General features: G+C 43.4%; 1 protein-coding gene across 2 annotated transcripts in view; it reads right to left on the minus strand.

Moving 5' to 3' along the window:
- The window catches only part of RASGEF1C (RasGEF domain family member 1C), a 69758-nt gene that overhangs the window by 18546 nt on the left and 37334 nt on the right, over positions 1-13878 (minus strand). The window contains exons 2-6 of one of the 2 annotated variants that reach the window (XM_008502033.2): positions 13100-13282; positions 11323-11445; positions 8678-8815; positions 3442-3654; positions 1568-1642 (exon numbers count right to left, since the gene is read on the minus strand). In XM_008502033.2, the coding sequence (XP_008500255.2) occupies positions 1568-1642; positions 3442-3654; positions 8678-8815; positions 11323-11445; positions 13100-13276 (726 nt within the window). In that variant the 5' untranslated portion in view covers positions 13277-13282. The remainder of the gene's footprint in view (positions 1-1567; positions 1643-3441; positions 3655-8677; positions 8816-11322; positions 11446-13099; positions 13283-13878) is intronic. The other variant, XM_030459337.1, reaches the window with a different exon arrangement.

Here is a 13878-nt window from a genome sequence, read left to right on the forward strand (position 1 = left end):
AGGCAATGCAGTGGTGATTTGCACCTGTTATTTTCTCTGTTACTATGCACTCCTCTGAAGTCACAGAACTGTTACTGGGCAGCCCTCAGTGTTCAGATTTGCATTTGATGAACACGAAGAACTGTCAAATAGCTTGTCACAGTCTGTCAAGGTCATTTGCTCAGATTTTCCATCCTACCATTATTTTCAGGCTCTCTGCCTCTCATTCTATTCCTTCCTGTTCACTGTAGCTGATGTCTCCTTATGTTTACCTTGTAACCTCAATTTCTCTTCACCTATCTGTGCTATTATGTGCCAGCATTTGAAATTCCAGATACAGCTACAACCATTGTACCTGCACTAGCTTATTACTGAACATTTCCTTCTTCCTCTTAGCATCCCTTCCCCTCTACGACTTTATGCAATTCAATTTCACTCACTGTTGCCTCCCTCCCACTCTTCCAAAATTCTTTCAAATTTAGTGCCCTCATTTGATCAATTTTCATTTTGCTTTGCAACAGATAGGATGACTGCTCATTTCCTGGTTTGTCCATCATATTTATAGCACGGTGAAATCTCACAGTAGATTTCTCACAGTAGCTGATTTGGTATTTCATGTTTCTGACACATATTTGCTGCCTTAGGGTTCCTTCCTATAGGATGTTATCAATTCTCAGAATACTTGAAACACCATCTCTGCCTACTTCCCTCTCTCTGAAATCAACTGCTGAATCTCCAGAACTCCAATGAGAAAAGGAAAAAGCCCAACGCTGCACTTTTTATTTGTTCATTCATCCATTTATCCATCCTTTTTTTTTTTTTTTTTTTTTTACAAGGTGGTGTTCTTTGGGCAGAACTCTAAGCAGAGATCTTCCTCTTACATTCAGCATCCAGTGATGACATTCTGCCAGTAATGTATGATCTCAGTGGGAGCCCATATGCAGTTCTGGGGAGGAATTGTCCACCCACTTTCTTTTCTGGCAGTATGTGAAACTTGTCCCTCTTCAGCCAGGAAGTTTGTTTCCTTATTGAGGAGCTCTCTGAAATGCTACTTCAAACCCCACTGGAGTCAGTGGAAAGGCTCCAGATGGCTTTCCTGGACTTTGGATGAAGCTCTGATTAGGCAACTCCATTCCCTGCAGTGCTTTGAGTTAAACACTAATGTTTAGAGAGAGAAGAGTAAGTTGATTCATGACACACTGACTCATTGCTGTGGTGTCTGGGCACACACAATGGGTCTTACATCATGTCCAGAGTCTTTGTGCCTTCAGTAGTGGGAACAGACATTCTCTGGTTGTGTACAGGTTCAAGCCATCTGCCTTGGCCAAAGCAGGTGAGGAGGGACAAGCTAGAAAGCAGAACATCAAGGTGCTGGCCTGTCTCAGGCTAGAACACTTCCTTACCAGGAAGGAATGGCAATAACCTGCTAGTTCAAGTTCTATCAACAGGTCCCATCCTTGCCATGAGGATGCAGTTGGCCTGGCCATGGTCAACAGGCACCCCAGGCCCTGTTCTTATGGATCTCATCACATCAGTTCTTAGAAGAACAGTGATCACAGGAGACACTTTGCATGCAGAAAAATCATACCTTGGTGCCATCCAGAGGGTCTTTATGTACAAATGCCTGTACAAACTCCTCAGGTCCAATGTGACTTAGCCTTTCCTATTAGAAAGGGGAGAAAAAAAAGAGAGAAGAAGAAATATGAAAGAATCCCGTGCCTCTTCTGTGTCTTTTGATAAGTCATTCTCCTTATCTGTCAGCTCTGAATGGTGCTACTGGTGTTACAGGCAACTATCACTAGACACTAAAATTCACATGAACCATTAGAGTTATTTCAGCAGACAGAAGAAAATGAGAATAAATATATCTCATTACTGGCAAGCCACAATAAGAGCCCTCTCCACTGTGCAGAGGGAAAGGTGCCGGATGCAGAAGGCTCCATCTGGGAGCCAGACAGCTTCAGTTTCATGCTTGGTGCTGCCACAGAGCTGCTATGGTCCAGCATTACTCCATAGCCTTGTTTCCCAGCTGTTAAATGGCAAAGCTGTGATCTGGTAACCACAGCAATCCATTGCTCATCTGCACACACAGTGCTCTGGCCCTACCTCCCTACCCAATGAAGCTCAGGTGACATCTCAAGGTGGTGACTGTGTCACTGGGGAAGGGAAGCACTGAAGATGCACAGGTTTATATTAAAGGCACTGTTTGCACTGTAGAATGTCCAAGGCATTGGACAAAACAAGAGTAAATATAATATCCAGATGTACCTTAGTAAACACCATCCATCCCCACCAGCACTGGAATAAACCTGGCAGTTCCAGCAACACTTGACCACCATGTTAGGCTTTTCAATTCCCTTAAACATGTTTATTAGAAAAAAATATTTGTGGTAGGCCACAAAAGTACTTCAGAAGAGATATTTTGGAATTCCTACCGCCCAAACTTAGAACACTCAAATAACAATAAAATTAATATTAGTTTTGCTTAACTAACAATTTTATGGCACTTCCTACGCCGTTTCTCTTGGGTTCTCACCTTGCCACTGATAACCATATGTAGGACTTTTATTAGCAAATAACTTAGTAAATAAAGAGCAACTTAAGGGTATCTGAACTATTCCATTTCTTGACAAATAGAATAGCAACTACCTTCAGAATTCCCAAGGCTAATTCCATGATATTCACTCCAATCCACAGTCCATTTCATGGTTTGTTTTTCCAGCCTTCCTCTCAAGGATGAACACTGTGTCCAGGAGGGCAGGCAGCAAGGAACCATTACAGCATCTAGAGATCTGCAGATGGCAGCAATGTTTTAAGTTCTGTGAACATCCAGGAGGTCTACACAGAGGACCTGAACCTGGGAGAAGGGTGTGCAACACAACAGCCTGTCCAAATTTTTGGTACTGCATTGGAGTGATTACCATCACGAGCTTGTTTGAGAATAAACTGCATTCCAAGAGGGGAACAGCAGGAATTTGTTTGGGTGGTATTTGGACACCTTTGTATGTCCACCCAGAAAGCTCCAAAGGGAAGAATGAAAACCACATCAGACAACCCAGATGCTTTGTGTATCTGTAGGAACAGCCTTCAACTGTTAACATTCCTTCCAAATTAATAAAAGGTCTAATGAGCAGCCACTCAGATAGCACCATCAGCTTGGGGGGCTCAGAGCACCTTAATGATGTGGGAACCCTTTGTCCTTCCTGTGACTGTGACTCACAAATTGCAAATAAGCTGAGAAGGGAAAGTGCCCTGCCCTGAGATGCACAGAACACTCTGATATATGGCTTGTTTTCCAAGCATCACTTAACCTGTCAAACCCTGCCTCTTGCTGCAGTGCTGATCCAGCACAGGATGTGCTGCAGCAGTGCAGACATTTTTTGGTTGTGTCTGGAATACTTAGCAGCTGATGGCTTAAAATAATATCTCTGCCTGCAGAAGTTGCGAACCATTCCCACTTACCAGCTCCACATGTGTCAGCTGCTGAGCCAGAGTGTAAGGGTCACTGCAGACACTCAGGATTTCTCTCTGAATGGATGGAGGTTTACTTTTAAAGGCAACCAGCTTATCAGAGACAGCAGGACTGATCTTGACAATCCCTTCTTGCCCATGGCTGAGGGTTGCAAGCTTCTGATTCAGGGTTTGCAAAAGCTGATTCATCTTTTTCCAGTAGGCCTGAGAGACAGAGAGAGAAAGAAACATAAACCACCCACAGAACTTGACAAAGGAGTGTTTTGATGCTGAACTTTGGCTTCTGCAAAATACTACTAAGCCAGCAACAGGTTACCATTTCATTTTCAACAAGCCTATTTCAGAACAAGCAGTTGGCTTAATTACAGCTCTGTGCTCTGGGCCACAGAAACAGACTGCAGTCAAGAGGAGAGGCAGGCAGGACTGGTGGGTTGGGCTGGCACAGACACTCACATAATCCTGCCAACATCAGGATCAGAGGAGAGGTAATGCTACAACATGAGTTATTGCAGCTTTCTGGAGCAGAGCAGCAGGCAGTACCCATCCTTTATGTCAGCTACGTATTGACCAACAACTGTACCAGTCAGAGGTGCCCAGCCAACACTTGGTTATTAGGAATAAAAAACATTTCTAACCCTATTCTGAGCTGAAAGCAGCAGCATTGGATTGGTCTGAGCATCATGCAGCTTTGGGTATTTAATATAAAAAATGTTACCTGCTACTGAAGGAAACTTGTATTGTATTCCAAGCACAGCCATGGGCTTAGCAGGATGCTCAGGACTGAGTTCTCAGGTTGTTCTCAGAGCTGGAGCAGCTCTTTACAGACAAGGAGTGAAGGCACTGGCCAGGAAGGATCAGCAGAAAGAAATGCCTTCAAATCCTCATGACTGCATGTCATGCAGCCAGGCTTTTTTTTAATAAAATATGGCTGATAAATTCAAAATTAATCAAGTAACTAGAGAAGGCAGAAGGGCCTTGTCTTGGAGAATGACAATACATTGTATTTGGAGGCAAATCACACAGGAATAGTGAAAACTGAGTGAGGAATATGCTGATTTTTTTTATCCTGTTATTAAAAAACATTCTTTCAGTTTTTATCTGTTCCTGATGCTTACTAGCTACAAGGAAGTGAGATTACTTGCTTTCCTCATATGATTACTCATTTAAACAGATGGTCACACTTCCGATTTACCAAGACTGTCCCAGATCCAAGCTACTGAACACCATCTCAATATTTCTCTGGTTTACAACCAGGTGTGTTTGCAAATCTCAGCATAACCTAGCTGGCCCTACGAATAGAATGTTATTTTTTAATGGAAGCTCAAATAGAAACACATTTGGTATTTTGTGAACATATTTTGTAAACAGGGGGATTAATTAGGGGGCAGAGGACAGGCACAGCACTGAAATCCAAATCTTCTACAGAACATAAAATATTTGGCTAAAAAAATCATAGAATCATAGAATCATAGAATTGGCTGGGTTGGAAGGGACCTCAGAGATCATCGAGTCCAACCCTTTTACCACCGTTGCGGTTGCTAGACCATGGCACTGAGTGCCACATCCAGTCTCTTTTTAAATATCTCCAGGGATGGAGAATCCACTACTTCCCTGGGCAGCCCATTCCAATGGCTGATCACTCTCTCCGTAAAGAAATTCTTTCTAATATCTAACCTAAATTTCCCCTGGCACAACTTAAGACCATGCCCTCTTGTCTTGTTGAAAGTCGTCTGGCAGAAGAGACCAACGTCCACCTGGTTACAACCTCCTTTCAGGGAGTTGTAGAGAGTGATGAGGTCTCCCCTGAGCCTCCTCTTCTCCAGGCTGAACACCCCCAGCTCTCTCAGCCTCTCCTCATAGGATCTGTGCTCGAGTCCCTTCACCAGCCTGGTTGCCCTCCTTTGGACCTGCTCCAGGACCTCGATATCCTTCCTAAACTGAGAGGCCCAGAACTGGACACAGGACTCGAGGTGTGGCCTCACCAGGGCTGAGTACAGGGGCAGAATCACTTCCTTGGGCCTTCTGGCGACGCTGTTCCTGATACAGGCCAGGATGCCATTGGCCTTCTTGGCCACCTGGGCACACTGCTGGCTCATGTTCAGCTTCCTGTCAATGTCTCATTGAAAACCCAGTTCTTTTTCAAAAAGGAGTTTGGATGAGAAATTTTGGACCAGCCATGGCTGTGCAGTGTCAAATTCTTCACTGTTTAGATGAAAAGCCAAAAGGCAACATAAAATGGCCTGAAAAACATGTGTATTAGCCACTCTGTCAGTAGATCCATATCAAGAGATCTAGTTGCACCTGGTTTTGTAAGGAGTATGGCAAAATAATATAGACCCAGACAACAGCTAAAAAAGGCACAGGTAGTTCAACCACCTAATAAGGAATGAAATGAGAGACACTTAATGGACACAAAAATTATTATTCAGAAATTAGAGCTCTTGAAAAGACTCATTGGAAATCTGCTGGGTGCACCCTTGCCTAGAAAGCCTGTTTCTGTTGGAGGAGAAAAAAAATAAAAAATTCCCACTTTTGCCCTTGTAAAAGCACTTCCTGCCTTCTTTAAACTATGTTCACTAAATGAAAACAACATTGTTCATTACCTTCAGCATGCTGGTAATTACCTTGTCACAAAGTGACCCCCCATTGTACAGGGGCTGCATGCTGGACTCCATCAACCAATTTCACTTTTTTGCCACATTAACAGCTAAAAGAAGCATACTGCTGTTTAATATTTAAAGAAAATGTTTCATTCTGAACTGGAGAAGTTCCTCTGAAGATGGCAGGCCTCAGCAGGTGGCTTAGGAGCTCATATTTTAATTAAAATTTCCAGCTCCAAATGCAAATCACAGCACTCACTAAGAAATGCTTCTCAGCATGGACACCTTTCTAAGTACATCACAGAGCCTTTGGAAAGTGGACTCCACAAAGGACAGGAGCACACACTGCAGGGGAAAATCCTGCATTAACCTACATGGACTAGGTGACCTCACAAATCTTTCAATCTTTAGTTTCTGTGATCCACAATGGGAACAACTTTCTTCCAAACAACTAATTGGCCCCACCACCCTTTTGTGCTGTCCCTTAAAAAATAAAATTTTCATTTGCAGGATATGTTTCTTAAATTATTGATTTTGCTCAGGCATAATCACTTGCAATTATAGTGCCTAGTAATGTTAAAAGAAAATTATTTCCTCTCACACCCCCCAGGCACCCATAAGCATTGATACACAGCTGTGCCCATTCCACAGTGAGCATCTGTAGTACTTACACAGCTCAGACAAATGAACAGTTGCTTTGGATGCAAAAAGTTGATTTTTAGTATTTATGGCTCTTTACAAGGACTGCTTTGAAAGAGCACTCCTAAAGCTCCTCTTCTCTGCCCTTTTTGCTGGTTTCTTCTTTCCAGCAGACATGATTCTGGTGGCTCTGTATGGGTTTCTCTCACTTGAGATGCTGAAGGCCTGCACGTCACCTTTCTTGGTAGTAGGCAGGAGCACATTCATTGCCTCTTGCCCTCAAGGGAGGAATTTTACTGCTCTGTTCAATGGAACTGAAGCCACCTTGGCTCTTTCTGAAAGTCCTTTGTGTTCTCTTCACCTCCATCAAAGGGTAGCACAGCTTCCCCTTCCCATCCCTTCTCTCCCAGAGCTGGCCAGCCCAGGCATCCAAAAGTGCCACTGGTGATGCAGCCCAAGAGCAGCTGTTTCCATTTTTCTTGTGTTTCATATGGGTAGAGGGTCCAATTTCATTTCCATTGTGCTGCAACCCTGCTAATCCCTTCTCTATTCTCTCCACCCCTCTTTTTCTCCAATTTATTTTTGTTCTACTGAATTGCACCCATCTATGAACTGAAGCCAGGCCTTGATGTAGCCCATGGAACTGAATTCTTTCATGTTCCATGGTTAACCAAGAAGTAATTAGAGGCTACATACAACTTGCTCTTATCCTTACTATTTTAATGGATTTCGTGGTATTGTTAATGTTTCTGAATTAATTTATGGGATTCACCCACCTGATTTTGCAAGCTCCAAGAGACTTCATTCACTGTGTCCTGTTCTGCCAAGCACCTGGGTCATGCATTTGAACACCAAGACCACAGAGCCAGCAAGACTGAGTTCTGCCAAGCAAGCCACACACTACTGTGTTCTGCCACTTCCATGCTCCCAGAGAAGCTGTATGTCCATAAACATTTGTGTTTTCTGTAAATGTAAGGACTGTCCCTTGTTATCTCATGATAGAGCCAAACAGGTTGGATTCAACAGGAGCTATTGCTGGGCCCACAGATCCTGGGAAATTTGATGGGGAGGGGATTCCAGTGGCATCAGTCCAACTAGGATCAGAGCCTGCTCACCTACTGTCTGGATCCCTGCTTTGCAATATCAACCAGCAAAAGCATAGGGCCTGTGAACACTTTTACACAGGGCTGGAAGGTGTAAGCCAATCCCATCTCAGATTCACTAATGAAAAAGATGACAAAATGCAAAGATTGTTTAAAAAAAACAAACAAAAAACCAAAAAAACCCCACAAAACCCCAAATTTGCCAGATTGAAGACATGTAAAGCAAGGAACAGAAAATTAGATTTTGGTGCAGGTGATCAAGGACCACGCAAATGGAGAAGCTGAGACAAAAAAGGACCATAAACATCTTTTGCTGGTTACTTGTTCATAACTATTCATTTCTGAGAGAAAGGAAGCCTTTATCAAGTACCTTCAAACAACTGTTGATCTCTTGTAGCTCCCCAGTGCAATCACTTGATGATTGCCTGCTGGCTCCACTCCTCATTCACTAACTAAACCTCCTGAAATGCTCCCTGAGCCACTTCTTGACCAGTATGGTTGGTGTCACACCATGACACTTCACTTCTCTGACAGACTTGAACTTGGGAGATCACAGCTCTGTTGCTGCTTGACTTGTGACCACCACATTCAGTCTATGCTGTGCCTCAGATCTCCTCAGTTAAATAGAAATGTTATTGTTTTAAAATGAGCTGTGCTATAGATAAATTCCACTGATCATTCTGACATGTCCCCGTGTCACTGCCATAGGGGTACCTGAGCTGAGAGATGAGGCTTTCAGGGAAGCTACCACAGGTTTTAACCATTACACAAGGACAAAAGTGTAAGAGGTCCCAGGCAGAGGCTTGGAACACAATCTGGCTAAAGGGGGGAAAAGAGGAACCACGTGGGAAAATGAACATAGTGTCCCAGGTCAGACCCCCTCACCTCATCACACGGGGCTATCCTGTGGATCATGTCTTTCAGATGGCCGATCATCCGCTCTTCCTGAAAGTCATATGGGAATGTCTCTGTCCACTCCGTCAGCAGCTGTAAGATTTTGGGTCCAAATTTCCTGACCCGTGCCTGAAATGGAAAGCAGAATGAAGGACAGGGATTGAAACATGTTAACTCATTGAAGTCTTCTAGCAAATACACATTTTATTGAAAGTGGGACCAGACTTCCATAGAAGGAACTGACGGTTGCACTTGCAAAATCTCCACCAATGCAAAACAAATAGCATGGTGCACAACTTCTATGTTTTGGGATGTAAAATACACCAGTAATTAGATGCATGCACAACTGACTGGTTTACATGCAGATTTAAATATTCTGCACATGCAATTGGCCAGTTTATGGTTGGATGGACATTTTGTTGATGCAACCTTTATACCTTTATTAAATTCACCTGGCCTTTTGGCTCATTTGCACCATGTTCTTCCCTTTTGTACTCACAACCCATCTATGTTTTCATCCTTTCCTGAAAAACAGATTGCAATGTATTTCTGGATAGACATAGATGTGAATCTTTAGATTTCTGGCTGTAGGAAAAAACTGCTTAGTGACCACTGGTGGATGTAACATGAGGAAGAAACGATGGACAAAACATCAGCACATTAGTAACTTTACCTGGGCTACTGATAATGTTGCACTCTTCCCACATGAGCTCAAAGTCATGATAAGAGGACAACCACTCAAATAACACACAGCTAATGCCCATTTTACTTTTGGTGTAGATTTATCTGAGGATGCAGCAGTGGAAATAGTCAGGAAGATACAGAGCAAGGGGGCAAATGTGGGAAACAGCACAACGAGGGTTATCTCAAAACATGGTCAGTGTGGCTGCCTCCAAAGCTTCCATCCTCCACTACCCAGGAACACGTGAAAGGGAAATTATGTTAAACAACAAACTGCATTTTTATTTACAGAAAACACAGACCAAAACAAAGAGCCTTCTTCTGCATCCTACGTACTGTAGCTAAAGTGCACCCTGTAATCAGCAAAAATTATACTCTTGAGCTCCACAGCTCTCTGCTTTTCAACCAAGGGGGTTAAGATGCCTATTTCAGCTATCCACCAACAACAGGTTTCAATGAACCACATCTCTAAAAATAACTGCTGTCAGCTAGCATTAAGCTCATCTCAAAGACCAGCAGGTAGCTGCTAAAGGGAAAGCTTTATTGGAAACTACAAAGGTCTGGGCACACATTTGCTCCAGCTGTGTAAACTGTTATTATGAATTGAAGGAGAGGACTTTGTGCAAGTCACAGGATGCAGCTCAGGTGATGGGAAGTCACTCATATGCAAAGTTTTGATGTCAGCCCCTCTCTCAGGAACATAAAATCAGCTGTGCCCCACCAACTTGGCATTACTACAGGCTAGCCCAAAATGCTGGCTCATCTCAAGCAGATTAGGAGATCTTTGTACTAAAATAATGTTTCCCATTTCTTGCAAAGTTTAATGAGCAGCAAACTTTACAGTGCCCCCATTTTAAACCTTCTAAATTTGCATCTACCATAGCACTGGAGAGCAGAAGCCAACACATCTCAGAAAAATTGTTTTGGAGGTTGCACCTCACACAGATATTTCTATTAATGTGGACTGTACAGAAAAAACAAGTATAAGGTTCCTATACAGTCTGTCTGGTTGTTCTCCATAGTGAGAGCAAAGCTTCTCTTACTCATGCAACCAGGTGCCTGGGCAACAACAAGCACACATGTTAAGATGGTGGTGATTCAGTATTTGATACCAAAAATACTGTTCCACAACTGATCTTGGGAATAATGTCAGAATTTTGGGAAAGTTACTAATTCACACTCTTCTTCCACTGCATCTCCTGCTCCTGGTAATGTACCAGACAGATTTTCTTCAATGCACTGATGAGAGCTTGGGTGGAATCCAGCACTGATTGGGATCCAGTGGGATCCCACTGTGTCTGTGGGACTGCCAGAGGATGCTCATGTGTTGTTGCACATGAGGACTGCACAGTCCTTAGGGCAGATCAGGAGTGCTGACCCAGTAACAGCTTGGGATTTTCTCATTCTCTTACTCCATCACAGACTCACTCCTTCTTCAAGTCTCCTGGTGACCCAGGCAGTGCTGCTCTGCACATGAGCTGTCAGTGCCAGCAAGGGGAGGTTAGTGGAAAGCTGTGTGCTGTTATGTAGCATTCAAAGTGACAGGTAAGGCCAAGAGGAAATATTACTGTACCAGAAGCAAGAAAGCAAAAGGGCAGACACATTGAGTAAAAGTGGGAGAGTGGTGTGTTGACATCTGCAACTGACAGTGTATGAGGTTTATATGTCCTTGCATCCCCAGGCTTCATCAGAGCCTTAAAGAAGTTAAGAGGGAAAGTCACCTGGGAAGACTGAGACAGGGGAAAGGGAAAATTAGAAGATTTGAAGTGACTACTGCCTGGAGCACTGCTCTTGGATATAGATACCAGGATGCTTCAATGTCAGGATCTCAGAGGTAACTATCAGCCTTTATGAGAATATTTCGTTCAATCCAAAGGGAGGTAGAGGACACACACACTGGAATTCTCTGCCCATCAAAAACACCTCACATTTTTCTGCTGTAAAGATAAGCTAACCTTGTCCAGCACAGGGTCATCCAGACGCTGCTGCTCAATGCACTTGTGACAAACACGGGACAAAAGTTCATGGGGTTCAATGAAGAGTCTGGAACTCAGCAGGAATGTGAAGATATAGGCTTTCTGTGGGGGAAAGAAAAGCAGAGATGCTGTAAACACTTGCACAGTGGACAATATTAGCCATTAAGGTCCTGAACTCCACGGTGTTTGCATTTCCACTAGGACAGACCTTTCTTTATGCCTAAAGGACATAAGGATTTCTGATCCTGAGAATGGAACTCATTACAGTGGGCACAGGATGCAATGGCATCTCCTTCCTCCACACCATCCACTGCCAGCTTGGGGCAGCCACTTTGGATTGCCCCAGTCCTGTGCAAATATCCAGTGTACAGGTCACACTACAGGGGTGAGCCCAAGTATAGGAGACAGCACAACCAGGGATGCACAGGGGCCAGTGAAAACCAAATGTGTACACACTCAGGTACCTCTGTGTTACACTGGGTTGTGAGCTACAGATGCCCCCGGATCAGTCACCTCTTGCTATTGCCCTGCAGGTCTCAGCCAGGCTGTTTGAAGTAATTTTTCATTTATTCTACTAGCTCCCTAAAATTCACTTCTATCAGCCAAACCGTATCATATGCAGTTCCATATCTGTGAAGCTGTGGGAAGCTGGCCTGTTGGATAAAGCCTTGGATTACTTAAAGTATTCCAGCAGTGAATTTAAAATATATGCATGAATCCTCAGTCGTTTGCATCCTAACTGCTCCCAGGGCCTGAATTATCTTCCTTCTCCCAGACCTAGCCATGCTCCTGAGCAGCTGATATAATATTACATATCACACATTGCTTAATGGAAATCTCACAGCCTAATATCTGGCCATTACCTATTTTTATTGCCTCTCAGTTCCTTTTTTTTTTTTCTTTAATTGATATGCCTCTTTATTATTTATTTTTAGCTGATCAGAAACTGAGCCATGAGTAATTTAAAAAATGCTGTCTGGTCCACATTGATAACTTTCCTTGTCTTCCAAACTGCCCAGAAGTCAATGTGACTTTGTGCTCTGAAATACAAGCCTTTCCACAGAGATACCTAAGCACTTAGAAGTCTTCCAGTCAAACTCTGCCCTGAATTCCACTGAGGATGTGCAAAACCAGAGAAGTTAATGGCTTGCAGGGCCATAAACCTGCTTTTCGGTTAGATGTTCACATTTATCTTGGTGAAGAAACACTGAATATTCACTGATGGAGCAAGGATTAGGATCTGGACTCTGCTGTCCAGTGACTACAAAGCTGGTGTGAATTAAATCCTTGGCAAATCATGAACCCATCATGAGGGTCTCTATTGTCACTGAGGGAATGCTTCGTACATGCAGACAAACCTGGATGACTTCAGCAGCTACTGAAATCCTGCTGATTTAATGCCAGTTCAGACTTGAAGGTTTTTTGCTTCCAGTCTTTATCTAAACCTCTCTGGGATGCACTGCTATTTTTGAAGTGCTTCAACTGCTCCATCACTAATTCATCACCACCACAGTGTTCCCCAAACCCAGCTCTCTTATTTAAACACAGTATCAACTTTGGGATCTGCTTTTTCATGGGAACAATTATAGAGCACTGAAACAGCATTTAAAGCAATGCATCAATTTCCCAAGCTATAATTGTATGCAGCTTTTAAATTACTCCTCTTAATTCAAAATTTAACACATTTGCACTTTTGCATAAAATGCTCCCCCAATTCATCAAAATTAAACTGTTCATTATACTGTGAATTGCTTACTTCAGGGTAGTAATCAGTGGTAGGTATCAGATGCTGGATTAGAGCATCCAGAGACGCTGAGGTAAGGTTTCCATCCTGGAAGATCAGTCCTCCTTGTTCATCCTCTTTTGAAGTATGTAGATGAGGGTTGAAGCCACATGGAGTAAACATACTGGTAGAACTCAGTGTTTGGGGCATTCCTTCCTGCAACAGAGAGAAACTCAAGTCAGGGACAAGATCCATCAGATTCAAAGCCACATCTGTCTGCTGGATGATTTGTAAAACGCAAGCCACTAATGAGAGCTTCCTGTTCACAAAATTAACATGATCCTTTAATTATAACCTCTTTTATTGTTGCGATTGGCAGATCATGCTCCCAACAGGCAATACACAAGAACATGGGACATTTTGATATATGCTTCTGGACTCCCCCTCTGTGAGCTCTGTAGTGATCCCCTTTTTGCTGCCAGCTCTGGTGGTCATTCACATGTAGGGAAGGTGAGATGCTGGGGACCTGAATTCAGCAGGCTCTGAGCAGAACAGAGCTTTTTGTTTGAACCCTCTGTCCCACTGAGAATGAGGCAGGGAGAATTCATGGTAAAAGAAGGAGAGAAGGGGGGTGTCACCTAAGGCTTGATCAGGAGAGACCTTAAGAAGTGTTCTGTGGCTCCCATGGGACAAAAGAGGCATCAGAGAGAACAAGGGAGCAGAGTCAGGAGCAGAAGTCAACTGCAGGAGGATGGAAAAAATGCAGGGAGTTGGAGGGAACATGGGAGCTGAAGAAGAGAGACTAAAGAGCA

This window comes from Calypte anna, chromosome 13 (genome assembly GCF_003957555.1).
Source record: "Calypte anna isolate BGI_N300 chromosome 13, bCalAnn1_v1.p, whole genome shotgun sequence".
Taxonomy (NCBI): Eukaryota; Metazoa; Chordata; class Aves; order Apodiformes; family Trochilidae; genus Calypte; species Calypte anna.